Source organism: Trachinotus anak, unplaced genomic scaffold (assembly GCF_046630095.1).
Source record: "Trachinotus anak isolate AG129_WGS33_773 ecotype Australia unplaced genomic scaffold, CSIRO_AGI_Tana_v1 ptg000006l, whole genome shotgun sequence".
In the NCBI taxonomy this organism is placed as follows: domain Eukaryota; kingdom Metazoa; phylum Chordata; class Actinopteri; order Carangiformes; family Carangidae; genus Trachinotus; species Trachinotus anak.
Window position 1 is genome coordinate 1,378,519 of NW_027273857.1, and position 27,915 is coordinate 1,406,433.

The 27,915-nt window shown below is 42.0% G+C and overlaps 4 protein-coding genes across 14 annotated transcripts; 3 read left to right on the forward strand and 1 right to left on the reverse strand.

Annotated features, from left to right (window-relative positions):
- Positions 1-3,369: 3,369 nt before the first annotated feature.
- Positions 3,370-12,839, reverse strand: lipt1 (lipoyltransferase 1). 9 transcript variants are annotated; one of them, XM_071479631.1, is made up of 6 exons: positions 12,699-12,839; positions 12,430-12,598; positions 9,498-9,569; positions 5,463-6,072; positions 4,600-4,821; positions 3,370-4,519 (listed from the first exon to the last, which is right to left on the reverse strand). In XM_071479631.1, the coding sequence occupies exons 4-6, from the start codon at positions 5,998-6,000 to the stop codon at positions 4,107-4,109; spliced, it is 1,173 nt and encodes a 390-aa protein (XP_071335732.1). In that variant the 5' UTR covers positions 6,001-6,072; positions 9,498-9,569; positions 12,430-12,598; positions 12,699-12,839; the 3' UTR covers positions 3,370-4,106. The 9 variants fall into 9 exon arrangements, with proteins under 9 accessions (XP_071335732.1, XP_071335733.1, XP_071335731.1 ...); XM_071479632.1 differs by having other exon boundaries at positions 9,498-9,621; XM_071479630.1 differs by lacking the exons at positions 12,430-12,598; positions 12,699-12,839 and adding an exon at positions 10,939-11,062.
- LOC139622363 (uncharacterized) lies at positions 7,132-15,829 on the forward strand. Of its 2 annotated transcripts, XM_071479625.1 has the most exons (15): positions 7,132-8,289; positions 9,011-9,093; positions 9,576-9,841; positions 10,017-10,697; positions 10,782-11,576; positions 12,062-12,108; positions 12,284-12,386; positions 12,508-12,901; positions 13,234-13,288; positions 13,375-13,514; positions 13,605-13,708; positions 13,885-13,939; positions 14,039-14,124; positions 14,208-14,321; positions 15,490-15,829. In XM_071479625.1, the coding sequence occupies exons 3-15, from the start codon at positions 9,692-9,694 to the stop codon at positions 15,517-15,519; spliced, it is 2,754 nt and encodes a 917-aa protein (XP_071335726.1). In that variant the 5' UTR covers positions 7,132-8,289; positions 9,011-9,093; positions 9,576-9,691; the 3' UTR covers positions 15,520-15,829. The 2 variants fall into 2 exon arrangements, with proteins under 2 accessions (XP_071335726.1, XP_071335728.1); XM_071479627.1 differs by lacking the exon at positions 9,011-9,093.
- Positions 15,830-17,252: 1,423 nt separating this feature from the next.
- LOC139622367 (required for drug-induced death protein 1-like) lies at positions 17,253-19,919 on the forward strand. The gene is made up of 2 exons (XM_071479640.1): positions 17,253-17,522; positions 19,263-19,919. Exons 1-2 carry the CDS (start codon positions 17,310-17,312, stop codon positions 19,401-19,403), a joined length of 354 nt encoding a protein of 117 aa, XP_071335741.1. The 5' UTR covers positions 17,253-17,309; the 3' UTR covers positions 19,404-19,919.
- Positions 19,920-20,942: 1,023 nt separating this feature from the next.
- Positions 20,943-27,752, forward strand: LOC139622365 (solute carrier family 22 member 13). Of its 2 annotated transcripts, none has more exons than XM_071479628.1 (10): positions 20,943-21,161; positions 22,145-22,242; positions 22,330-22,484; positions 23,791-23,959; positions 24,046-24,148; positions 24,324-24,466; positions 24,956-25,167; positions 25,635-25,743; positions 25,831-26,082; positions 27,370-27,752. In XM_071479628.1, exons 1-10 carry the CDS (start codon positions 20,943-20,945, stop codon positions 27,476-27,478), a joined length of 1,569 nt encoding a protein of 522 aa, XP_071335729.1. In that variant the 3' UTR covers positions 27,479-27,752. The 2 variants fall into 2 exon arrangements, with proteins under 2 accessions (XP_071335729.1, XP_071335730.1); XM_071479629.1 differs by having other exon boundaries at positions 21,021-21,161; positions 22,149-22,242.
- Positions 27,753-27,915: the final 163 nt, after the last annotated feature.

A 27,915-nucleotide genomic window follows, 5' to 3' on the forward strand; every position in this document is an offset into this window, starting at 1 on the left:
AAAAAGTCTTATAATGTTATACACAGGTGGGAAGTACTGACAAAATGTTATAGGAATATGAATAATCAATAACTTCAGGCCTTTTTGGTTGTACGACTATGGAAAGGAAGTTAAATTGCTTCTTATATAATCTCAACATTAAAAAAAAACACAAACAATAACAGCTGTACAGATGTAGATGCCGGGGGAGGCGTGCATCTGTCATACATCTGAAATTTAAGGTCAGAGTTCACCTTCATACTGACAGTAAATGATATCAGCGTTTGGTTCGAGGAGAAAAGCGCAGAGTGACACCTCTTCCATTTTTTTTCCAGTCTTCGGGAGCATTGCGCATGCGCCCTGCGGCTTAAACCGTCTGAGGTGAAGTCGAGTTTTTAACCGGTAAATATGTGATCATTGATAAAGGTTTTATGTAAAATTAATTAATATGTTTGTTTATTTATTTATTTCATTTTACTTCACAGCTTCTATTAGGTCCCTGTGCTTTTATTTTGAAAGGGCAGGTGTTTGTTAACATGTTTATTTATTTACATCAGAATCAGAATCAGTTTTATTGCCAAGTATGCTTTCACATACAAGGAATTTTTTCTGGTGATTGGTGCAATTGATCAGCAACAGTGGGGCTCTCTAGCCTTGTTGATGAGGCTAATAGCAGATGGGAAGAAGCTATTTTTGTGGCGAGAGGTTTTGGTCCTGAAGGACCGCAGCCTCCTGCCAGAGGGGAGTGTCTCAAAGAGTTTGTGTCCAGGGTGGGAGGAGTCAGCTACAATCTTCCCTGCACGCCTCAGAGTCCTTGAGGCGTACAGGTCCTGGAGGGACGGAAGATTGCAGCCAATCACCTTCTCAGCAGAGTGGATGATACGCTGCAGTCTGTTATTGTCCCTCTCCGTGGCAGCAGCGTACCAGATGGTGATGGAGGAGGTGAGGATGGACTCAATGATGGAGGTGTAGAAGTTCACCATCATAGTCCTTGGCAGGTTGAACTTCTTCAATTGCCTCAGGAAATACATCCTCTGCTGAGCTTTTTTGATGAGGGAGCTGATGTTTAGCTCCCATTTGAGATCCTGTGTGATGGTGGTTCCCAAGAAGCGAAAATGCTCCACGGTAGCCACGGGGGAGTCACACAGGGAGATGGGGGTGGGTGGGGCTGGGCTCTTCCTGAAGTCCACTATCATTTCCACTGTCTTCAGAGCGTTTAGCTCTAGGTTGTTCTGCCTGCACCAGGTCACCAGACGCTCAGTCTCCCACCTGTAGGCAGACTCATCGCCATCAGAGATGAGTCCAATGAGAGTGGTGTCGTCTGCAAACTTCAGGAGCTTGACAGACTGATGGCTGGAGGTGCAGGTGTTGGTGTACAGGGAGAAGAGCAGAGGAGAAAGAACGCAGCCTTGCGGGGATCCAGTGCTGATGGTCTGGGAGTCAGACACGTGCTTTCCTAGCTTCACGTGCTGCCTCCTGTCAGACAGGAAGTCGGTGATCCACCTGCAGGTGGAGTCAGGCACGCTCAGCTGGGAGAGCTTGTCCTGCAGCAGAGCCGGGATGATGGTGTTGAAGGCAGAGCTGAAGTCCACAAACAGGATCCTGGCATAGGTCCCTGAGGAGTCCAGGTGCTGGAGGATGAAGTGGAGAGCCATGTTGACGGCGTCGTCTACAGACCTGTTGGCTCTGTAGGCGAACTGCAGGGGGTCCAGGAGTGGGTCAGTGATGGATTTGAGATGGGACAGGATAAGGCGCTCAAATGATTTCATGACCACAGAGGTCAGGGCAATGGGTCTATAGTCATTTAGACCTGTGGGCCTTGGTTTTTTGGGGACAGGGATGATGGTGGAGGATTTGAAGCAGGCTGGCACGTGGCAGATCTCCAGTGAGGTGTTGAAGATGTCTGTGAACACTGGAGACAGCTGATCAGCACAGTGCTTCAGGGATGATGGAGAGACAGAGTCAGGACCGGCTGCTTTGCGGGGGTTCTGCTTCTTAAAAAGCCTGTTGACATCTCTCTCCAGGATAGAGAGAGACGTTCCTTTGGTAGAGGAGGAGGAGGGGGGTTCTGATGTGGCTCTGATGTGGAGGTTAGTGTCAGGCTTGTCCCACTGTCTTTCAAAGCGGCAGTAGAACTCATTCAGATCGTTGGCCAGACGGAAGTCATTAATGGAGTGGGGGGGTTTAGGTTTGTAATTTGTGATCTTTCTGAGCCCTTTCCAGACAGAAGCAGAGTCATTGGCTGAGAACTGGAGCTGAAGTTTCTCAGAGTACAGTCGTTTAGCTTCTCTCACCGCTTTGCTAAACCTGTACTTGGACTCTTTAAACCTGTCCCTGTCCCCACTCCTGAAAGCTTCCTCCTTTTGCCTCCTGAGCTGACTGAGCTTAGCTGTGAACCAGGGTTTGTCATTGTTATAACTCACCCTGGTGCGTGATGGGATACAGCAGTCCTCACAGAAGCTGATGTATGACGTCACAGCCTCTGTGAACTCATCCAGACTGTTGGAAGCAGTCCTGAACACCTCCCAGTCAGTGCAGTCCAAACATGCCGCAGATCCTCTATGGCTTCACTGCTCCACTGCTTCGATGTCCTCGCAACAGGTTTACACAGTTTTAGTTTCTGCCTGTATGTGGGAATCAGGTGGACCATGACATGGTCAGAGTGGCCCAGTGCAGCCCGGGGGACGGCGTGATAAGCACCACTGATTGTGGTGTAACAGTGGTCCAGAGTGTTCCCCTCTCTGGTCGGGCAATTAACAAACTGTCTGTATTTGGGCAGTTCATGACTGAGGTCACCTTTGTTAAAGTCACCAAGGACAATAACTACGGAGTCCGGGTTGGTCCGCTCCACACACAGTATCTGGTCGGCGAGCGCCCGCTGTGCCTCCTGCACGTTTGTCTGTGGTGGGATGTAAACACCGACCAGGATGATTGAGGTGAACTCACGGGGGGAGTAGAAGGGCCTGCAGTTTATGATGAACGGTGAGATGTTCAGAATTTCCCCCGTTTTCTCACTGAAATTAGAAAATATTATATTTTATAATATATATAATATGTATTTAGCAGCAATAGACAGAAAAAACTACCTGAAAAACTGTACTGATTTTAGCCAAACCTTAATTCGTTAAAAAGTCTTAAAAACTCTTTTAATGTGCCTTTATAATGTGTATAGCTGCGTCCCTTGCTGTTTTCTCTCTGCTTTGTATAACTGTAAATTTGCTTTGATTTGATCTTTATCTTATATTTTGATCTTAACTTTATACAAAATGTCTTTTTTACAATTTGTAAATTTGTTTTTTTTTTCATGAAAAATTCTTTGTTTAAAGAATAGATATTTTTTATTTTTTATTTAATCATGATTTATGACAGAATAAGAAGCAGATCACTGGATTTTCATCTGGATTTTATGTCACATGCAAAAAAGTTTAATCACATGACTCAGTTCTCGTATTTCTTCAGTCAGATGCTGAATCCCGCCTCTACCTTGAGAAAAGAGATGGTGGACTGTGATACACAATGTCAGAAATAAAACTGGGACTTTCTTGTTGGAGTTCTGTTAATATATTCTGTTTTCCATAAACCAAATGATAAACAGTAATTAAGTGCAGAGAATAATGAGAGGAAATGGACATGGAGATGTTGGTTATAGATCAAAAACATGTTAATGAAGATGCAGCAGGTTTGTGTTGTCCTACATCTGCATGAAAAAACCATAACCAGCATAAACAATATGTATTCATGTTTTTATTATCAGCTTTTTTGTTTTATATAAAATAAACCTGCAGGTTACTCGTGAAAAATGACTGAATTTACATGAATTTACAAGCAGTACTGATGTAAACAGATCAGCAGCATCACAAAATGATGAATTCGATGTTCACGTTATTTAGTGTTGTCAGAGTTTTAAACTTGCCAGTTGTTTTGGCAGTGAGAGCTTCTGATTATACTTTGAACATCGCTGCTGTTGTGTGTGTTGGGTTTATATCTGGACCCTTTAGATTCACCTTCAGACTTTTTGAATGATGCTGACTTTCACATTGCAGCTGTAATCAACACTGCAGCCAACAAATGGTCGACTCGACACAAACACCCAACAGCTCGTGTTATTTCCATCCATCCGTTTTATTTCAGCCCATCACAGACAGCACAGCGTCACACAGGTTGTGCAGTCTGGCCTGCAGCTCGCTGCTCTCAGATCGCAGCAGCGCAGCAACAGCTGCAGCTGCTACATGTGGACAAAACCTCTCTCCGACCAGCGTGTTCGTCAGCTCACTGCTCAGCCGCCGAGGGAGCCAGTCCACAGGAACGTCCAGCTCGCAGCTCTCGATCAGCCCGTTCTTTACCTCCATATGCAGCTGAGCTGAGCTGCAAGCAGATGTTCCACCGTCCGTCAGGTCCAGGAGGGTCTGGACGCTGAATTTAGGCGTCTTACCAAACGTCCAGTCCCAGCTGCGCAGCTCTGTCGCCGTCCTGCTGAGGCCAGGAAACGTAGACTCGTCAGTGGGGTTAACGAGGGTCAACGCAGAGCTGAAGCCGAACTCTGAGGGTCAGAATGTAAAGAAAATTAGAATAAAGTAATAGTACCAGTAGTAAAGTAGTAGTAGTAATAAAACAGAGTACCTGCATTGTACTGGTGCATCAGTCCGCCCAGCAGCTCCTCCCACTGTAGCGTGGGGGCGTGGTCTAATAGGTTAGCAACAGGTGAGGGGACACTAGGTGTGGCGTTGCTATGGATGCCAGGGCAGGAGGGGCGGAGCACGGTGGAGAGGGCAGAGCGGTCAGCAGAGTGAAGCAGGGTGCAGTGATGGTAGGATGACTTCCTGCTCAGCCTGGACGCAGTGCCTGTAAACAACAAGAGTTTGGTTGGGAAATTTCTTAGTTTAGTTTACTAAGTTTAAAAATACTTCAAAACATAACAGAAGAGAAAGGCTGGATCTTTGTGGAGTCGTGACCCCATTCTGGTGGCTCTTACTTGTCTTTAGCGCCTCCATGAGGCCAAAAGCTCAAAGTGCAGTGGATGCACTTTCTTTCACTTTCTAACTTTCTTTTCTCTTGCAGCTAAGTTTGGCTTAACTTTGTATTCAATTAAAATAACAGCAAAGTAAAACAGGATGTTATGATTATGATTTTACACTGGACATTCCTACTAAAAACAATGGGAAGATTTTGACTAATTAGGGCTCACACGACCAATTATTTTAATTATTAGTATGCAGATAATTTTCTCAGTTAAATCTCTTCAATATTTAAATCTCTTTTATTCTTTATCTAATTCAAAGAGTTCTATCTCTTTTCTCACCCCTAAGCTTATATATGTGCTGCTGTAACATGTCATTTACCCTCTGGAATCAATAAAGTTTTATTTTATTTCATGTTATTTTGTGTTTAGAACACATATCTTTCGGGGACTTGTAGTTGACTTGTCATCTCAAAATAATTTATCTAGCCTCTTGTCTCATTGGACAGTACCAGTCCTCTCCAACCTGAGATTTTGTAGTGTCCGTTCAGCAAAATGTCCAGTCTGTCTGTGGCCTGAACGTCCAGTCCTGGTCGAAGCAGCTTCAGAGCCTCGGTGATGACCTTCAGGTTCCTCTGCCGGTCGTACGCCTTCTTGGAGGTGAAGAAGGTCAGGTTGAGGTTTCCAAGGTCGTGGAAGACCGTCCCGCCTCCGCTCCGCCTGCGGGCCAGAGGGATCCCTGCTCTCCTCATGGCCGACAGGTTGCACTCAGTCCAGGGGTTCTGGTGGCGTCCGATGACCACGGCTGGCCGGTTCTTCCACAGCAGCAGGATGCTGCGCTGCTGCAGGTCCACATTAGCATCAATCCAGTCCTCCAGAGCCAGGTTCTGGTACACGTCAGTGGACTGGGATTGTAGAATCAGCCCTGCTCTGCTGCTGTCAGAGGCCATGAACAAGCTGCTGCTACTGGAACTGGTCCTGGATGGCTGGTTTCCAGTTTGACATCTGCAAACACCCGACCAGCCTCTTAAAAGAGACAACGTCCTTCTGGTGTGTGGCATCATGATGTTCAAAGATGAAACGGTTTCAGCTAAATCATCTTCAAAAATCTCTTCACTTCCTCATATTGGAAATATCTAGAAGGGGAAAACAGAAAATTCAGTCCAGCCTCAGTCCAGAGTGCTGTGACAGCAATATCATCCATGTCTAACAACAATGAGGTGAAGACTGGATATTAAAAACATTTTATTATAAACATGAAAGTTCCTGAAAATGATTCTATAAACTTTAAGAGTTGACAAAACTACTTTACATATGTGTAATGTTATTATCATGATATCTATAGAAAATTTTAAAAAAAAATCATCATAATGATGATGATTCATCTTTAACTTTGTTTTTCGTGTGTATTCTCTCTTCTTTGGCAAATTAATTGGACTCTAATACGAGTGTCGGGAGGTGGAGAGAGACTCAGTAACCACAACTGTACAAAAGCACACAAAAATAACAACTGATAAACAAAATCACCGTATTATTAACACCATATCAATATTTCTTTTTTTAAATATCACGGTTACTGACAATACCGGTAGATTATCCATTCATATTTTAACTTCTTCTTTAATCGTTTCGTCCATCAAACATCGAGATATTTTCAAAAATGCCCACAAATCTTTAGTTTATGATGAAACATGACAGAAAAAAGCAGCAAGTGCTCTAAGAGGATGTGACGACACAGGCGTGACGACACTGACCCATCCTTCTCCACAAGTCCGACAGTTCGTGACTTTATCATACCCACTGGTTCCTAGCTTTAGCTTTAGCTTTAGCTTTAGCTTTAGCTTCACCGTGGTCCCGCCGTTCACTCACTGAAAACACGAACTTTCATTCATCTCATCCAGACAAACTGCCGTCAGCAAACAGTTTGACATATAATGGTGAAATGAAGCTGAGGACGGTCGGGCTGGTACCGACCTGAACCGACGAGGGAACGGACCGGCGACGAACACACAACCGACAAACAGCTTCCGCTCCCAACCTTCAAAATAAAAGCGACGGTCATGCCAACGATATTCACTTGTAAATTCTACAACTGCTCGTTCACCTGTGCATTTGGCAAAATTGTATTTTAGGAGAAACAAATTTTACTAAAAAGGAGGGATTAAATATAATATATTAGAAATACAATACTGAACTGAAAATATTGTGATTTTAAAAACTATTTTCTGGTTATTTCTGTGGATTAGAAAAGCACATACACATGGAATGGGCTCACACAACAGTTGCTTTCGTTAACAGGGAAATTTCACATAAAAAGAGATGGACTGCACACCAAACAAGCCTGTAAAGACGTAATCATTTTGTTCAATATGGTGTTTTAGTTTTGCTTATATATATTTATTTTTAAATAATCTCTGCTAACATCCCCAGTGTGATTGGTTTTGTTTGTATGTGATGTGTGAATACAAAATTTAAGTTTTTCCGGTTTCATTGTGTGTAACTTGACTATTGGACCTTGGTCCTACACCGTTAGGGCGTCGTGTTGTACTATGACCTGCAAGACAATGGTTCCGACACCAAGCCGCAAAAAAAATAAAAAATAAAAAATAAATAATCTAAAAGTAATTTACGACTGAGCAGTAATAATTAACTCATTACTATATTAACTTTATTTTCTTAGGTGGAAAACGTAATTTTTATTATCCTGAAATTATAAAAGCGAAAAACACTTTCATGAAACAGTGTGATTGGTGTTTAATGAACATTAAAGCAGCACTGCAGTTAGGCTCCATTGATCTTTAATATTACAGATCTCAATGTGGAATTCTAATTGTAATTTCTAAATTAAGAAACTTCAGAAACTTCTGACTCCAGACATCAAAACAGAGAAAATGCTTTTTAAAAAAAATCTGTTTTATGCAAGTTTTATATGATTATGTGATCATAAAATTACACTGATTTCGACACATCTGCTGTAATTCTGAATAAAAATACTGACCACACTAATATGATTAACATTATAGTAGAATGATATGATAAAACTTCATTTATTTACTTATCTAGCTGTTTGTTTTATTTAATTTTACTAATTTTTGAATTTTAATTGTATTACATGTTCAGTTTGTTTGTTTGAGCTCTTTGGCCTCTGAACTCGTCATCATAAGGAAGAAGTAGAGACGACCAGAGAGAGGAAGAACATGTGACCACATCCTGACAAAACCCATGCAGACACACATCAACACCCACACACACAAACACACTCACACTCACACACACACACACACACACACACACACACACACACACACACACACAGTCGGAGTCAGTGTCAGTTGGAGTCGATGGTGATTCAGGTGAGAAATTATTTTATTTAGATGCTATTTCAAACTAAATATTGATGTTAGATCACAGTTGTTACTCTGGTTATTTTTACTATTTACTGTTTATACTTTTATTTACCATATACGACAATATAAAACCATTATGTAAACTTTTTTAATGATATATTTAACCTAAAGTTTTATGGTTTAAATGATGACTATGTTAAAGAGAAAATAAATGTGATCATTTGATATGAGAAACAGGAATTTTATCACCTCTGAAAATCAGCAAATGCCAGTGAAGTTTTAACCTGCTCGTTAAGTATTTCTTAATTACAGAAGTGAACACCAGAGAAATATAGATCAAAACAACAAAGCATTTAATATAATTTATGTTGATTTTCATGTGAAATCCAGTTCTAAAACTTGAAGGTGTCATTTTAAGAGAAGTGGAGTTTTAATCGTCTCTGGGCGTGAATTCTTAGAAGAGCCCTTTTATCACACATTCACACTTAGTCATATAGACACATTACAGCTGCTGTGTGGTCTACATGTAGTCAGTCATAAACTAGAGACCATCTTGGGATGGATTCATATCAGTCGCAACGCCATCAACATATTGAAGTTCACACCCATGAGTTCTACATTACATGAGCACTCATTAGTCATGGGTCGGACTACACCCACCTTCGAACTCAGCCTTCATTTTGATCTCAGCTACACACAGGTAAAGTTTTGTGAATGTGTCTTCCAGGTTGTGATATTATCACAGCGACAACATCTGTCCACAGACAGAGAGACATATAAACACCTGACAAAGTGCTAGTTCCTGCTACAGTAGGTGTCTCCACATTTTGTCCTGTTGACACACACACAGACTCACAAGGTGGAAATAACAGCAGCCACACTGTCGCAGCTGGTAAACACTAGTGTGTTCAGTTCAAAACATGAATAGAAAAAGAAATAAACAATAAAAGTCAAACAGACCATGGAAACCGAGGAAAGGTTTTCTAGGTTGCAATTTCCTGTCTGTCAACTTAAAAAGTAGTTTTTAAATGAGCAGCATGTGAAGGTTGTTGGTATTCAACCACAAGAGTAACAGCAGGGGACAATTTACAGACCGGACGGACTGAAGTCCTGTTGGAGACACAGAAACTAAAAAAATGTAAAAGTCAAAGGTTAGGAATGACAAAATGAAAATTAAAAAAATATCATATTTTTAAGGCAAACTTGTTACTTACTGTCTGAAAATCAAGACTTAATATCTCAATGGTTTGTTGTGTTGTCTCGTTGTGTTGTCTCACTGTGTTGTCCTGCAGATCATCAGAATCACATGAAGACACCATCCAGATAGCAAACAGCCTGCTGCACACACACATAATCATGCACATAAACACACTTTCACTCAGTAACAAGTGTGTTTGTGCGTGACAACATGTCTGACTTGTGGACATTTTCCTCGTCCTCTCCTCCTCCCATCGTCCATCACTCCACTGTGTCCCAGTCACCTCCTTTCATCTCCTCACCTCCTCCCCTCTCCTCCCCCTCGTCATTCAGGAACCATGGAAACCCTCCTCATGCCAAGGTTCTTATTTATTTATTTACTTGTTCATCCACTGACTTGATGTTATTATCATTATTATCATTATTATTATTATTATTATTATCATCATTATTATTAGCTTTAATGTATTTATATATTTTCTTCTTTTATTTCCTTATGTACTTGTTTACTTATTTATGCACTTCTTCATCCCCAGGTATCCTCCCCTCACCTCCCCCATCCCCAGGTAACCTCCTCCCCTCACTTCTCCCATCCCCAGGTAACTTCCCCTCACCTCCCCCATCCCCAGGTAACCTCCTCCCCTCACCTCCCCCATCCCCAGGTAACCTCCTCCCCTCACTTCTCCCATCCCCAGGTAACTTCCCCTCATCACCTCACCCATCCCCAGGTAACTTCCCCTCACCTTACCCATCCCCAGGTTACCTCCCCTCATCACCTCCCTCATTCCCAGGTAACTTCCCCTCATCACCTCCCCCATCCCCAGGTGTCCTCCCCTTCCCTCACCCATCCCCAGGTAACTTCCCCTCACCTCCCTCAGCCCCAGGTAAACTCCCCCCACCTTGTACCCCAGCACCATATTTCCTCCCCTCACCTCCTTCCTCAAGTTACCTCCCCACACTTTGCATCCCAGTCCCAGGCAACCACCTCTTACCCCCTTCATCAGGCCCATGTATCCCCCTCTCACCACCTCCCTTATTCCCAGACAACCACTCCTCACCTTGTATCCCAGCCCCAGGTGACCTCCCCTCACATCCATCCCCCACCCCAGCACCATCTCTCCAGCCAAAATCACGATCCAGGATTAGATAATCCAAACTGGAACAAATCTGCCTCTGAGGTTCCCTGTCTTCTCAACAGCTACAGTTACTCCTACCAGGTAAGACGTCACATATCCTGTTCCATAAAGATCTGAGCCAGAACTGATTTCTATCACTAGATAATAATCTCTGATCTGAAACAGACCCAGACCACAGCACACCTAGACCTCCATCTCCAGAACCAGAACCAGTTCAGCACTGGTGTGACTCACCATGGGGATGAACTGGACGACACACACAGACTGCCTTATAACTCTCACACACTCCTTGCCAGTGGTGTGTATGGACAGGGTGACACACCTGGTCCAGGTCAGGACACCTGGGGATCTCTGGAGCCAGCTCTGTCCCAGATGCAGTGCTCTCCACTGGGCTCCTTGTCTGGAGGAACTGCCCCTGGAAGGTGGAGCTCCATGGAGTTCAGCTCATCATGTGCTGAAGACTTCTCCAATGCCCAGTTTTTCCCTGACAGTTACCATGATAGTAGCGCCCCACAGTCCTTTTGTAGTCCTACTACCCCTGGTCCAAGTCCTCATTACCCACACACCCCAACAATCTCCAGCCCCGGTCCTCAAATGCATCCCAGGAAAGAGAGTTTAGGTTTTCACACACAAACATCCCCACAGCTGTGTAGAGACCAAACCCTCAGCTGCTGTCTCCACAAGTCTGACGGCTACCCTCTGAGCTCTGAACCCAGTCAGCACCACCCACATCAGACAACCCGATGCCTCCTACCATCCCGAACCGAGCCGATCCAGGACCAGATGGACCTTTTCAATGCCGCAGGTGGCTTAGAAACCAGTTTCTCTCCACAGGGAGGAGGCCAGAATGTCTGCAGTGCTCCCCAAGCCCCGAGGCTCCCTGCTGGGCCGATGTGGAGAGAGGAGTGTGGAGGAGGAGGACAAAGTACAGGAGGAGATGGTCAACCAGACTGGACCCTGGTGAGTTTGACATACAAATAATATTCCAAGTTATTACTAATCAATTTTTTTAGCATGTTGTTATCCTAATCATAATCTTTTTTTTGGAAATAAATATGTGGGTAAGTAAGTAAATAAATCAATAATAAATAAATATGTAAATAAAATAAAACAATAACAAAATGTATTTAAAGTAAGTATAAATAAGTATTTAATAAATGAGTAAATTAGTAAAAATTAGTAAAAAGTAAATAAGTGATGGCACAGGTAAGTAAGTGAATGTGTAAATGAATGCAGTAATAATTAATAAGTGATCAGTAATAAGTGAGAGATCAAGACGTGCATAAGTACATAAAAAAGCGAGAACGTCAATGATTAAGTAAGTAGAAGTGTGATGAGATGAATTTGGGAATGAAAAGTGCAGTAATGAAATGTTTTAATGAAGAAAACATTACATCCTACCACCAGTATTGGTCTCAATTTAAATCTTCTCTGTTCATTTTCAGATGAAAAGGTCAAAACCTGAAAGCAGCATGAAGGTTGTAGACTGCAGGTAACCTGAGTGAAGTGATGTTGATGATTCACGTCTCAACACTGCAGTTACAGTTTCTTAATAAGTGTTTTATATGTTTTAGCTTTAGATTGGCCTGGTACCATCTTAACAATTTCACTTCCCTGATTAATAAAGCTTGTATCTGATGAAATCTGTTCCCCTGTGTGTGTTGCAGGCTGCTGTGTACAGTGTGCAAGCGTGATTTTAGGAGTCTGCCAGCGTTGAACGGTCACATGCGCTCCCACAGCGGCTTCAGATCAGCTACATGGGTGAAAAAGGTTAAGACCAAACTAGACTTTAAAACAGGATTTAATGGTTTACCTGAGGGGATCACCTCGGCCACAAGTGGGAGATGAGCCCCCAGAATGACGACATGTTCGCTGTGTTCCCTCTCTCCAGGGTGAGGACTCCTCTGCACCTGTCCAACCCTCAGTCTCCATGGTGATGCCGGTCTCCGTGCCCATCCAGTCCAGAGGGACGTCTAAGGCATCTAAGAGTGGACAGAGGAGATGCAGTCACCACTCTCCAGCCGCCAGAGGCGCTGTGCTCTACCGCAGCCTGATGCACCAGGAGGAAGAGGAAGTGGTCACCAGGGGCGATGCAGCGGCTGCTGGTGGTGGTGATAAGGATGGTGACGCAGTTGTCAGTGGTGACGGAGAGGTCGATGGTCGCAGGAGTCACTACACCCCTCCGCCCATGCTGTGTCCCGTCAGGGCAGGGGCGGGGCTGTACTGCTCCCTCACCACCAGGAGGCAGCAGAAAGTGCAAACTGTGCAGCTTCACAACACACACAGTGAGTCTGGCAGCGACACCTAGAGACTGCAATGTTCATTACAATTACACATGTTTAAAAAAACGTCGATGTTCGTGTGTACCAACCAATTCATAACTTATCGGTTATACCATTTTTTTCTGGTTTTCAATATGTTAAAAACATAATTATCATCTGATAAACTGTTTTCTTAAATGTGGTCTGAAGAATCCAGACTTGGCTGGGCCCTAAACATAATAATTTCTTCAATCCAGTTAAATATTTCATAGTATGAAGGCTCAGTAATGTTGGACTATTACTGATTGGATAACAGCCATGATGTCATGCTAAAGTTTTGTATCTCTGATTGGCAGATGGACTCAGTGACCTTGTTGCCACGGAGACACTAACAATAGGAATCAATAAGCCGTATGTAAATCATAGCTCTTTACAAATTCAACTAATTTTTGCGATCACTATCTGATCATCTGATAACCTTGAGCTGTCAATCACAGGCGGATCAACATAGGGCGGGGCTTCCAGGCTGAAATCCCATCCCTACGCAACCATAAATATGGCCACTCCGACTCCCAGAATGCACTGCTGGTATGGACGCCATGGGATGAGCTGGAGACACCTGTCAATCAACAGAGAGGTAGAGCACACACAGAAATCCTTTTGTCATTGTTACAATAATCATGATTACTAATTGGTTGCTTTTTTGATTGACACATTGTTTGTCCAGTTGAAGCTCTGTTGATGATGGCTCGATCGAGTGTGGTGCTGGGGGGCGGGGCCAGCCCAGAGCACGCCCTCCAGGTCCTATCAGAGTGCAGAGGAGACTTTCTGGTAAAATCTCATTGGCTGTTTGGTTCTTTGGTCTAAACTGTGAACTGTGGACAGAGTTCTGATCATTCAGAAAATAAGTTGTCAACAACAACAGTGTTTGAGCTTAGTGTTTATATCTGCTTTAGTTTTCCACATCAAACATGACACTGACATCTGTTTTTGTTCTGGTCTTCCAGCTGACGGTGGAGAAGATACTTTCCACTCCTGAAGCCTCCACCAACAAACACACAGGTCGACATCCACGTATACGTTCAATTGGAATGACTGTTTGATGCTACACATATTTAATTAAGAATTACAAATGTACATTGTGCTAAATGTATGTTGCAGGGGTCAGCTGGAGTGAAGCAGAGATGAGGTTGTTGGTTAAATCCCTGCAGCTCCATCATAAAGACTTCAGCAGCATCCAGAGAGCCGTGAGTTTTATTTCGTGTTCAAACATCAGCTCCTTCTGGTAGATCTGCCTGATCTGTGATCTATGTCATCTGTGTGTGTGTAGGTTCAGACTAAGTCCCTCTCTCAGTGTGTGGAGTTTTATTATCTGTGGAAGAAGAAGCTGAGTCTGGGTGTGAGGACCCCGCCCGGGCTGACCGTCACTCTGCCCAACACAAATGTAAGAAACTGGTGACGTCTGCTGTTTGTTGCTTCCAGACACTTTAAAGAGGGAAAGTAGAGTCCAGACTGTGAGCCAGACTCATTTTCACTCTGTATCTCTTATTATATTTTAGAGTTTGTTTAGGTTCATGAGGTTAAAACTCTTAGAGCTGCTCATAAGTTCATGATGATGTAGTGAATAAATGTTTTCTGTCAAACACTGCAGTCAAACACAGTGCAGATACAGTTTAGGTTCCAGTAGAGACAGTTACTTGGTTCACTGTTTCAGGTCAGTAACTTCAGTCAGTGTGAACACAAATGAAACTAAAGGCTGAATGAATAAAAACCACTGAAACCAAATTCCTGTTATCTCTCCACACACACACACATACACACACAGAAACACAAAATACACACATCGAAACAGACACAGAACACACACTTCCTGTCAGAGCCATCACGTTTCTGAACAAAGTGTGACTTGACATTTCAGATAGCTGGTGTGTGTGTGTGTGTGCGTGTGTGTGTGTGTGCGTGTGTGTGTGGTCAGACCTCAGTGAGTTAACTTTAATTTTCCGTCAGTGTCGTTTAGATTCATTTAGTAAGAGTTTTTTTATCGTCATTTAGATTTCCATCAGTCTGATCCACTTTAGCTTCCTGTACATTGGTTTCAGTTCAGTCTTACTAAATGAGGCTCATTAGAGAGACACAGTTCTTTACTTTGTTCTGTGTTGCTCAGTAGGTTTGTCTGTTTTTCAGCCTCATTTACTCTCAGGTGGTCAAATGTATCAGCCCGTTTATATTACGACTGAATCTACAAATCTACAAATCAATCATCTTATGTTATGAAAGTTACGGGTAAGTCTTGGAAATTAAGTCAAGTAAAGAACAAGAAGTCGGGTTCCAAGAATAAGTCTCAGGTCAGGGCCCATGTCAAGGCCAACAAAGTACAAGTTAAGTCAAAACTAAAAGGCCGAAATCAAGTCTTAAGTCAAGACCAACAATTCAAACCTCAAGCTGTTGTGCTAAAATATTTTCAGGTCTAAAGGGAGTTTTTGTTCCAGGGCAAAGAGAAATGAATGAATCCCTGGTCACTGATCACAAACCTGATCACATTTATGATGGTGTATTGATGTCATTACGGTGATTGATAAAGACTCACTGATCCTCTTTCTGTTTTTCATCAGAGGTCATCAAGATCTCATGTTGCAACGTGAACCCCGGACTGGACTGAAGCAACACACTACTTACTGTCACACACAAAAACACATAAACACACACACACACACACACACACACACACACACACACACACACACACACACACACACACACACACACACAGGTTTTGTTATTCAGAGTAAAACTGCAAAAATTGTGGTGGGTTCACTTCCAGGTTTAGTGCTTAAATATCAAATCACAAATCACATATTATCTGTTCATTCCCAGTTTTCTTTCTTAATATTAGAAGCCATGTTTTTGCATTGTTCAAACACAAACTGAACATTAAAGGAAAACTCCACCAAATATCATTTCTGGCTCAGTTTTTTCACATTTAACTCCTCTCTTCTATCTCTGGTTAAATGTCCAATTCAATCTTTGTAAAAACAGTCATTATTTTATTTCATGATGAGATGATAAACTCAAAATAAAGAACATGCAGGGAACAGTTCACATTTCTTGCTGTAAAATATCTTATTTGATGTGTTTTCTCTCAGACTGTGAAACAGCAGCTCTGAATTTACTTTGTTCGGTTTTCAGCTCCAGGTATGTCGGGATATTGTTTTTCTACCTTAATCCTTCCTGTGTTTTTTCTTTGTCTTCTCCCTCTGGTCTCAGCGCAGAACAGATCTTCACTTATTACTGCCTGGATAAAAAAAGAGAAACGAGTCAACGTGAGACGCCTCCAGCTCTCTGTCTGACTGCAGCTCTTTATATGATTAGTTAGTCAATCAGTTTCCACATCAGTTTCATGGGAACTGCTCATTACTTTATCTTTTCTATGTGTCAGAAATATGCAGACACCTCTACGTCCCCTGCTGTCTACAATGTCACTGTACAGTCAGCTGTAGCGTTAAGATTTCTCTTTGTTGGAAAGAAGAGGCCGAACTAAACCAGGAGAAACAGCCCCAGAGGAAGGTACAGAGGGAAACTGTCTCCACCAACCTCTAAAGCTCACACATTAATATGTTGTATCTTGTTTGTTTAATCTGCACACAAACAAAAATGTAACTGAAACTGGAAATAGGACTATTTATTAACAAACAACGGTGTATCCATCTGCCCAGAATTTACATGCAGTGTCTCCAGCTACAGGTTTTAGTTTTGGTCTCTGTACAAACGAAATGACACCGAACCTGAAACCTCACTGTGATGAAACAACACCAGGAAGCTGCACCAATGACAAGAAAAAGTTCCAGCACGAAACAGTTGCTAAAATCTCAAACTGTGGATTTCAGCTACACCAGCAGCATGGCTCAGACCGGACAAACATCTCTGTTCTATTAATACATATAAAAGTTTATGACTCAGCCTTTTACAGTTTAATATATTAAAGTCTAAATGTTTTCAGTTATTGACAGTTTTGAAAAATAGCTCCCAGCAATCCTACACTTTTTTACATGACATGTTTTTCTAGTTTTTAGTGTTGACTCAGTATCTCAGTGTGAAGTTTCAGTGTTTATTCTGTAAAACAAACAGCAGAGAATCAAAAACTCCACCTGCTGCACAAACTTCTGCTGTTTCACTGAGTAAAACTTTGGGGTAAAACTTAAAAAAACTTAATTTCAACCAGGCAACAAAAACCCAAACAAATCTCCACATTCTTCTTCTAATCCGGCCTTTAGTGTGTTTTATGTCAAAGCTCACAGAGTTTCCTGTGTTTGAAATCACCTTCAGGCTACTAATAAAGTTTGACTCCTCCTTGATCCAAAGGTCCTCCTGCCCATAAACAAGGAGGTCACAGAAGAAGAAGAAACTCACAGTGACAGACGAGGAGGAACGAGGGATGGGAGCACAGGAGAAGGAAGAGGAGGTCGCTCCTCCGGCTGGGAAGAAACAGAAAACCTCCAAAGAAGTTTATTTCTCCGTCCTACCGGATAGATATGAACCTCTGATTGAGGAGGTGGAGGAGGAGAGAGAGGAGACACTGGAGGAGAAGAGGAAGAGGAAGGAAGAGAAGAAGAGGAAAAAGAAGAAGAAGTACAAAAAGTACAGAAAGGTAAGAACAGGAGTGGGTAAATTCCTCTGCAGTGTCACAGAAAGCTGCTGTTCATTTGTTGGTGCTTCAGCCAAAGCCACAGACTGTGATAATGTTACGACATTAATTAATGTCACCTGATGATTACATCATTCATCATCATTACATCATTTATCAATAAATTAATGAATAAAACTAAAATTTAAAATCATATTGTACCAGATTATGTAGAAATAAAACTATAGTACATTCAAATGAATACAAATAAAATAAATAATAATAATAATCAATAGAAACAATACACAGTGAAATTAACACACGCAGACACACACACACACAGAGTATATTTTAATTGGTATATAAAAAACAAATAATGCTAAATAACTACATTTGCTATTAGCAGGACTACTAATAACATTACTAACATTACTGATATAAAATCAAACAGTAGTCAAACATCTGAGTTTGGTTAAATCGAGCTCACCATGCACATTTCTATACAGTAGACATATAAACAAGTACAACATACTTGTACTCATGTGTACAAAGTGGGCAATAACAAAATTATAAAGTGTAAAGTAATAAATCTACACCCTGTTTGCCAACATCACAACAGTTGGCTTCAGGTGAAGTCACACGATTGAGTTGGTCCGACAGCTCTAATGTTAAACATTGACTCAACACTGTGAGTTTGACCTTTGACCCCAGCACACTGGAGCAGAGATCACTTCAGCATGACCATACCGATGATAAACAGTTCTGCATAGTACAACAAGATGAGTTGTACTGCAGTAGAACTCTTTATGATGCACCAAAGAACCCTGACTGTCCATTAAACAACCCATGAAAACTATAGCTGTTGCAGATCCATGCTGTATAACTGTACTGTTTGTATTGTATTCGAACTGTTATAGTTTACTCTTCCTGCAGTCAGAAAGTCTTTCTGCTAAAAGGAAATGATGTAACATGTTTGCCAATAGATATTAATCGAGCAACTGCCACTTTTCAATGACACTTAATGTAAAGAAAAAGCTACTGCTAACATTATTTTCTTACCTGTTATTCAGCAGCACTTTGAGGTCCACAGTCCTTTCCCTCAGGCAGCTGGCTCTTACAGCAGCTCGACCTGGCCTGGTCGTTTCCCTCCTCAGTTCTACTACTGCATTCACACAGTGTCACTAGAAAGGAACAAAAAAACAAAAACAAAAACACCCGTTATTCTGACTTTTGTTATAGAGTTTTGTTGCAGCACCCTACCTATTAAATTTCTGCCTTTAATTACCTTCAACAACAGACATTGTTGGTACTTCTGTACTTCTTAGAAACAAGTCAGACATATTTACTTACTTGTCTTGTGTTGATGTACACTGCTTTACATGATTTGAATTGCCCCCTGGGGACAAATAAAGTTTTTTGAATTGAATTGAATTGAATATTTAAGTCTTTCCCAATCGTATGCTGCATTCACAGACTGTCAGCAGAATGGGAAGAAGAGGAAAATCTGTTGTTATTCTGATATGGGAATGTTGACTCATTATTCCAAAGTGGTTAGCTCGAGTAGTGGTCACAGCAAATAAACTGCTGGGTTATGTATCTGGACTCAAGCACATATAAAATGAGCTGAATGTATTGTATTTGTGTTAATATTGGATTTTGTCCGGCAACAGTTTGTTGACATGTTTGTAATACTTTTTACCAGGCTTGGCCCTGTGACAGGGAGCTGAACCTCTAACGGTGATTTTCTGTCTCCTTGCTCGGCAGAACATTGGGAAAGCAGTGCGATTCAGCTGGCGGTGTCTGATGGCTGGTTTACAGAACATGGCGTCCACTTACTCCACGCCTCTCTCAGCGATGGCCACGGTGGTGACGGAGGTGAACCGAACAGCCAGCAACAAGGCATGATGGGGCTTCGGTCCTGTGCCTGGTTTTTAGTAAAATAATTTGATTTTGATATGAGACGACTAAATTAATTGGGTTTTATTATTTCAGTGGTTAAATTGACCTTTAATAGAAATTTAACAGGACTTAACTGTTGTTTATAAGGAGGAAGGACTTTGTTTTTGAATTACTCAGTGATGAAAGAATACACAACTAAATACTGAAAGGAAAATAAAACTAAAAGTTCCTTCGTTTATCCATTAGAAAATCCTTATTCTTACATAACTGATGTATTTACCTTGAGTTTGTATTATATATTTGTAATCTGACTTTTTGTGATGTATGTATCATTTTTTGTCTGAAATGCCTGTTTTATGTTTTAATGCCCCAAATAACAACACATATAATGTGTACTATCAGCTTTATTTTTACTTAACTGCTTCAGAAGAATGTAAAACTATTTTATTATGCAAATGTGAAAACTACGATATTAAAACATTTTCTGGATCTTAGCAATTAAATTTAATGTGAAACAATAAAGTGATTTGTGTTGATTTAAATATTGTTGCTCTCAAAACAAATATCTTTATAAAGCAGAAAATGTTTATTTGCTTTAGAGCCACGAGTGCAGTAAATGCTTCCATCTTTCCTTTTATATCTCCTTTCCTTTCCTACAGCCTGTTCTTGATTACCTCCTCCTTTCCTTCTCTACTTCCTCATCTTAGTCCCTATACTACCTTTTTTCCTCATCCTAGCATACCTCCTAATTTCCTTCTCTCTCCTTTTTCTTCCTTCCCTAACCCCACTTTTCTTCTCCACCTCATTCTTTACTTTGTTATTGTATCCTTCCTTCTGTTTCTCCTCCATTCCTTCACTACCTTGCTCTTGCCCGTCTTATTTCCTACCCCCTTATTTCCTTCTCTACCTTCTTCTACTTAACCCTTACTTACCTCCTTGTTCACTTCTCCCTTCCCTACTTCTTCTACTCTTTGCCTCATTTACCACTTTTTCTATCCTACCTCCTTCTTTCCTCTCTTTCATTACAGACCCCTTCCTCCTTTTCTTCCATACCTCCTCCTTTCCTCTTCTATACGTCCTTCTTTCCTTCTCTATATCCTTCCTGTCTTAATCTCTATTTCCTTCTCCCTCTCTGCCTCCTGCTAACCTTTCCTTCCCCTGCTGCCAGTGATTTATAACTCATGAATGAAGGTGTATCTCACCGCATGTCCGCATGGTGTCGCTGTTCCACTGCACTTTAAATACTCCTTCCGGTCCTTATTAGGAGAAAAGGCGGGGAAACCTAGTGGATGAAAGTTCACAGTAAATTTGAACCTTCTGTCTCCGTCTGTCTCCGTCTGTCTCTGCCTGTCTCTGCCTGGCAGGTCAACAAGTGTCCCGGTGACAGCAGCAGCTGTTGTCCCGCAGACAGAGTCCAGGGCTCGGGGGGAAACGGTCCAGGATGGGCAGCTCCTGAAAACTTTGTTTTTTCTTCCAAAAAAAACAACCTGAGGACGTGAAAAACAACAACAACAACAGAACTTGGAAAGAGAAGAGAGAGGGGCGATGTCTCCGCTGCAGTTCTCCGTCTACTGGCGTCTCTCCCTCGTCTTCGTCTTCAACTCCTTCCTCTTCTTCCTCGACATTTTCACGGCGGCCATCACCGCCGCCTGTCGCCATGGCAACGACACTCTGCGCGCAACGCCGCCGTGGAGCGCGGAGAGCAACCAATCACAGCCGGGGGAAGGTTCCGGGGGCGAAGCTGATTGGAGCAGAAGCCGAGACGTGAGCGGGGATTTCTACTGACTCATGTTTAATGGTTCATATGCTGTGAATATCTGTGTGTTCGTGTTTAAATAGTGAAGTTATGTGATTCAAAACACAACAGATGACTCAGATTAACGGCGTTAATGAGCAACCTAAAGCTGTTAATTAACTGCTCCTGTCAAAGATTAGAGGAAAAGATAAATATTCTTACGAAATCTTCGTTAGCCAGAGAAGACAGCCTAGCCTAGCCTAGCCTAGCCTAGCCTAGCCTAGCTTAGCACAGGGACTAGGAACAAACTGCTAGCATCTTAAATTAAAAGAGGAAACTGGCTAATTAACATGTGTTTTGTTGGTTAACAAGCTAGCAACTGTTTTGATTATTAAACATTTCTGTCATTTTTCAAGCACGATGCCAAACAAGCAGTTTCCAGTGCAGCTTCTCAAATGTGACTATTCACAATGAAGTTTGAGGACCACATCTTGGACATTGCAAAGTGCATTTTTCACTTTTTTGACATTTCATCACACTGAATTGATTATTCGAGAAAATAATGTTCAGAATTCTCTACATAGAAAATAATAACCTTGCAACGCCACTATAGGGACGGGATGTTTGAAATGCTGTGTTGGTCAATGGCTCCTCTCATTTTTCCATAAGATACAACATGTAAATATGTGTGTTTTCTGTATTTCTTTACTTTATAGTGCATGTATCCCAATGAAGATGTTTTTCAAATTATCACAAATTAAATTACACACAGAACATAACAGCAAAACCGGTCTCTCTGATAAAAAAAAGCTGTTTATCTGTACTTTGCAGAAATTTGGAGTGTGCACGCTGCACAGAGGTTGGGTGGTGTGGTCTGCAGGGGCCCAAGAGCATATTTTGCCCCAGGGCACAGAGGACTGGACCATTTGTTTGGGGGATAACAGTCTGTCTTTAGTAATTTATTTTTTTGTGTATGTGTCGGTGTGTGTGTCGGTGTGTGTGTGTGTGTCAGTCAGTGTGTGGTTGGACAGGCTGGTTGTCCTATGGTCAGACTCTCTTCATGGTTGGCCTGCTGCTGGGATCTCTGATTGGAGGAGCAATCTCTGACCGGTATTTAACACATAATGTTCAGTTGTCATTCACTGTAACAACGCTAAACACACACCTCGTTAATATGCTCCTGTGTTGTGTGTGCAGGTATGGGAAGCGTCCGGTGCTGCTGGTGTGTGTGTGCATGCACGCTTTTTGTGGCCTCGTGCCCGCCGTGCTTCCTCAGCCGCTCCTCTTCCTCGCCGTTCGCTGCCTGACAGGCGTCTGCTGCTGCTGCATCAACATCTGCTCCTTCAGCCTGGGTAACAACAACACACACAACACAAGAGACTGAAAACTGAAGTGTAAAATATTGAAGTGAAAGATGCATGAAAAGGATATTTCACTTCCATCCATTTTATTTCCTCATTTCTTAACTTCCCTCTTATTTGTCCCTCCTTTGCTTCAGAACAAAGTGTGGTGTTTACTGTAACTTCTTTGATTGAAGGCTTTTTTATGAAAGAACCAAACTAGCCCCAGTGAGTTGTGGTTGACTGGTTGTCTTGTGAGTTTTATTGGACCACGGTGGGACACATTCACTCACACGGCTGATAAAGAACACGTGTCCCAGATAAAGTCATGCTGACCAGGCTGAGTGGTAATGAAGCAAGATGGCTTCCAGCAGCTCTCTGATGTCTGACCACTGCTGAGATCTGGTTTGAGATTTGTGAGAGGACTGACAGGCTCTTGGAGGCAGCAGGTTCATTACACCCTACAACATTAAAGGAAAGGACAACATCCTGAGGATTTATCTATTTTTAGAGTCCTCCCAGCAGTGGAGCTAAAATGTAAAGTTTGCCTTGAGAGTGTAGCTAGAGGAAAGGGGATGGAGTCACTGAAATCTCAAGGCTTTCCAGAGGGAAAGTCAGAGTTTTCTTCAGTGACCATTACAGATACTGAAAGCTTAAACAATAATTTCCCAGCCTCTGCAGATACATCACATTGCTAGTGTGATTTTACAGGTTTGTCACAAATACATCGTCATTGGATGAAAAGCAACAAGACAAAAAAACCTAGGGCTGAAACTAACAATTACTTTCGCAATCAATTAATCTAATGATTATTTTCTCCATTAATTATTTTGTCTGTAAAGTGTCAGAAGTCTGAGCAGTAGATATTCAGTTTACTGTGATTATATGACGAGAAGTATCATATCCTCATATGTAAAAACCTGAAACCAGACAACTTTTGTCATTTTACTTAAAAAATGACAAAGATTATAATAAATTATCATAACAGTTGTTGTCAACTAATGAACTAATTAACTTAATGGTTGCATCTCATCAGAAAGTTTCTCCTTTACATAGTTTGTAGTTTTGTAAAGTGAAATTTTATTCAATTTAAGGAATCCATATCAAAAATATGGAGTTTATAATGAAAAACAAATACGTGCTGGTCCAGTAAATCTTTATCACATATCGTTATCACAATTTGCCTCAAAATCCAGCATCAGTCAGGCTCTGTGTTTTAGCCCCTTATGTTTCTGTCCAGTTTGGATGAACTGACCTTTAAGGCACGTCAGCCGTGGCCTCAACAGTTAAAACCAAACTGGTTGTGTTTGCGTTGCAGCAGTGGAGTGGACCGCCCCGGCCGCTCGGCTCTGGCCGCCGGCCTTCCTGCCGTTCTGCTTCAGTCTGGGGACGATGGCTGGAGCTCCTCTGGCCTGGCTCAGCCCAACTTGGATACACCTCCACCTGTCACTGGCTCTGCCGCAGCTCGTCTGTCTGCCGCTGTACATGTAGGTGCACACACCTGTCTGTTTTACACAGTCTCTGGAAGGCAGCAGGACGTGGTTTACAGGAGTGTTTCTGTTTGTTTGTCAAGTTCGATCCCAGAGTCTCCTCGCTGGTTGTTGCTAAGGAGGAGGACAGATGTCTTAGACCGTTACCGTAACAACAGCCCTGCAGACAAACAGTGTCTGGACCTGGTAAACACACAAAAACACAGACACTCAGTTTCAATTCAACTATGACACTTTATATTTGTCTTACTGTCATCAAATCTCATAGAGACCCGAACCAACAGTGACCGTCTTGTGTGTGTATCAGAGTCTTCTGAGCCACAGATCTCCATCCACGTTAGCTGTGTTTGTGTGTGTGCAGCTGCTGGACTCGGCCTTGTCTGACCTGCAGAAATCCACAGAGGCTCAGAAGGAGGAACCACCTGGAGGCCACGCCCCCAGTGACATGATTCACCTGAGACACCCGACCGTCCTGCTGCGACTGTTTATCATGAGCTACCTGAGGTAACACACAGGTTTGTGTGTCAAGAAATAAAATACAATGAATACAAATAATAACACAAATAATGCTTCTAATCTTAAGAGCTTTACAACAGAATTAGAAAATAATTTAATTGATTATTAATTGATTATTAATAAATGGAGAATAGAATAATATTTTGAGAGTGAACTCAAAACATTTTGAGTTTGAACTTATAATATCTGAGGGATAAAGTTGTAATATTTCAGTTTCATCAAAAAGAAAAGGTTTGTGTTTGGAGACTTACAATGGTCAGAGGTCAGATGTCAGGGGACCTTTGACCTTTGATCCTCCTTTTGGTTGTGTTATAACTTTGCTGTTAAAAACACTGACAACAACAACAACAAGATGGACTAATAGATCAATGAGTGCAGCTTGATGAGTTTTCAGTGTCACTGCTGAAGCTTTAGTTGTGTAGTGTGGTCAATGTGCACATGTGCAGTGAAACATGATTACCTGTGTTTCTCCTGCAGCGCAGCATCAGCGTTAACGTACTTCGGCATCTGTATGAACATTGGCTCGTTTGGTGTCGGGGTGTTCTCCGCCCAGTTCTTCTCCGGCCTATCAGAATCTCCCTGCCTCCTTGTCCCTCTGGTTCGCCTGGGGCGACGACCAATCAGCATGCTCGCTCTGTTCCTGAGCGGAGCGGCCTGCTTCTCGTCGTTGCTGCTGTCCAGATACCACGGTGAGGAGAAGTGGTTAGAGGACTGACCGATCCTGTGACCAAACCTAGAGAACCTCTCAATTTCTCAGGAAATGTTGACAAATGTCTGGAGGTCGACTTCCTCTGCTCGAGCAGATCTAACTGGTAGTTCAGCAAATTAGTAGGGCTGCCACTTATTTTCTCCATCAATCGATTTGGTGTTTACTGTGTCAGAAAAGAGTGACTTAAAAGTGTCTCTGCCTATATCAGTGTAAACTGAACACCTTTGGATTCAACAATTAATCCATTAATGAAATAATTATCAGCAGATTCATTGGTAATGAAAATAATCAATAGTTGCTCACATGCTGTGTTTTTTAATCAATCCTCAAAAGTTAATTTTACTCCATAAGTTCAGTTGGTTCTCTAAGGAGTAACAGAAGACTCCTAACTGACTTGTTATTGATTAGCGATCAGGTATTAATAGGTAATATTTACTGTATGTGTAGGGGAGCCAATGCTGGTGATGAGTCTGGCTCTGCTGGGAAAACTCTGCATCCTGGCTGCCATCTTCATCTCTACACTGTACAGTATCGAGCTGTTCCCCACTGTGGTCAGGTACACAACAACAACAACACACACACACACACACACACACACACACTTCAAAACAAATATAAACTGATCAGTGTCAATATGATCCAGGCAGCGGTGTGTATCCCTGGTCAACCTGTGTTTCCGCCTCGGCTGTCTGGTCAACACTCTCGTTCCCTCTCACCCAAACGGGGCGATCTCATTGGCTGCCATGGTCATGTACAGCAGTGGACCAATCGTAGGTTGTGGCCTGTGCCTGTTGCTGCCGGAGACCAGCGGTGTGCCGCTTCCTGATACCGTGGAGGACTGTGACAGGCAGCCTAAGCCCCGGCCACCCGGCATGGACGCCCTTTGGAGGACACGGTGAGAAACACACATGTAGTCAGTCTGAACACTTGAAAACTTCATGAACAAAATCAGTTCAGATTCCAACTGAAAAAAATCTCACATTTTTATCCAAGTTGTGTCCACCGAGGCTGAAAAAATGAGTCTGACAGTCAGTCAGCAGCATCAGCACATCGTCTTGAAGCATCAGACCAGTGTTTTGAAATATCTGAGTGAACGATGATCACAACAAATCATTAAGACAGGGTCAGACCATGAGCCAACAGCTGCAGAGTTCCTCCACCTGAGTAAACTCACAGCATTTCATCTCTGTCTGTGACTCTACAGCAACAGAAATTCATTTAGTTTGTGATGTGGCAATGGCTGGGGTCTGGGGATGGATGGGTAGGAGGAGGTCTGACAGGTTTTATTCATAGTACCTAACTGTTTGTGTAACATGTAGAGGCAAGCTGAGAAAACAGGTTCAAAGTACTGATGTGGAGCTTTCACACAGTATCTCATTCATGTCTGCAGACCATAAAAAAACTGGGAACCATCTGCAAGATCTGAAAGATCTGCAGGCATGCATAGACACAAAGACAGATTACATATAAATACACTGTACTATGGTCCGTGGAAGGACAGTTTAAAAAGTGTTTGACAAAAATTAACACAGAAAAAAAGGCAAAGATTAACCAAAATGACTCTGGACTCCAGGGTTTAAACATCGAGACCACAGGTCATTTTAGTCTCAGTGTCAGTGTCCAAAATTCACTCACACTTATACGATATATATATTTTTTTAAACTTCCAATTTTCTAAAAGATGTTTTTATGATCCATAGAAATTTATTTTTTGCTCTTTTTTTCTGATGTAATTCAGAATTAAGTCGACTACTCTCAAAACTCTTCTAACACTTTGAGCCAAGACGTCGTCCTTTTTGAAGAAGTTACTGTTGTTATTGATAACTTTGAGCCACTATGCTCTTCTTTCTCCTCAGTGTCCCCCAGTTGTCTTTTCTCTGAGTTTGTGCTTTGAAAAACTGCTGACATATTCTGATAATTATGCAAGAACTACAGCACGTGGAGCTACTGATCGAGCTGCTGCAGCTACTGTTGCCAGAGATTTTCAGTCACGTTGCAGCCTCACAATTATAATTTTTTAACACCTTAAACCAGAAGGTTACATATTTATAAAGCATTGAAAGATCAACTACCTTTAAATCTGCAAGAAAGAAAATGTATTACACACACACACACACACACACACACACACATTAACAGCTGCAAAGTGAATCGTTACAATGATTTATGTGTGTGTTTCCAGGAAGCTGGTCAGCTGCCAAACCAGGAAAAGAGAGATCCTCCCTGCTGAGAAAGATGACACGCACACACCGAACACACACACAGGACTGATATGCACACACACAGTCTGAGTCTTAGTTTGTTTTGACTGTAATGATCACGGTGAAATTTTGTTTGTATTTAGTTCTGGTTTAAATTAAAGACCAAAAAACTGAGGGAGCATTGAAGTGTCTGTGTGTGAGTTTGTGTTGGGGAGAAAACGGTGAAGCCACATTTATACTTTACAGAATCAGATTGAGGTTTTTTTAGACTTGAAAGAACTCCAGTGTTTTTTTCTCATTTTGTATTTTTCTTGTCACTTTGTTCTGTTTTCATCACTGTGGAAATAAACTGAGCTGAAACACAGTCTTCCTCCTCTTCATCATTTATCAGAGCAGAGGTTACGATTCAGCATTAGAATAAATATTCATTGACTGTCCTGATATTTATGGAATTTAAGGGGATAATTGTTGATTTTACATTTGCAGAGATAATAATGTGTTGACCAGTGAGCTTTGGGGATTTTGTT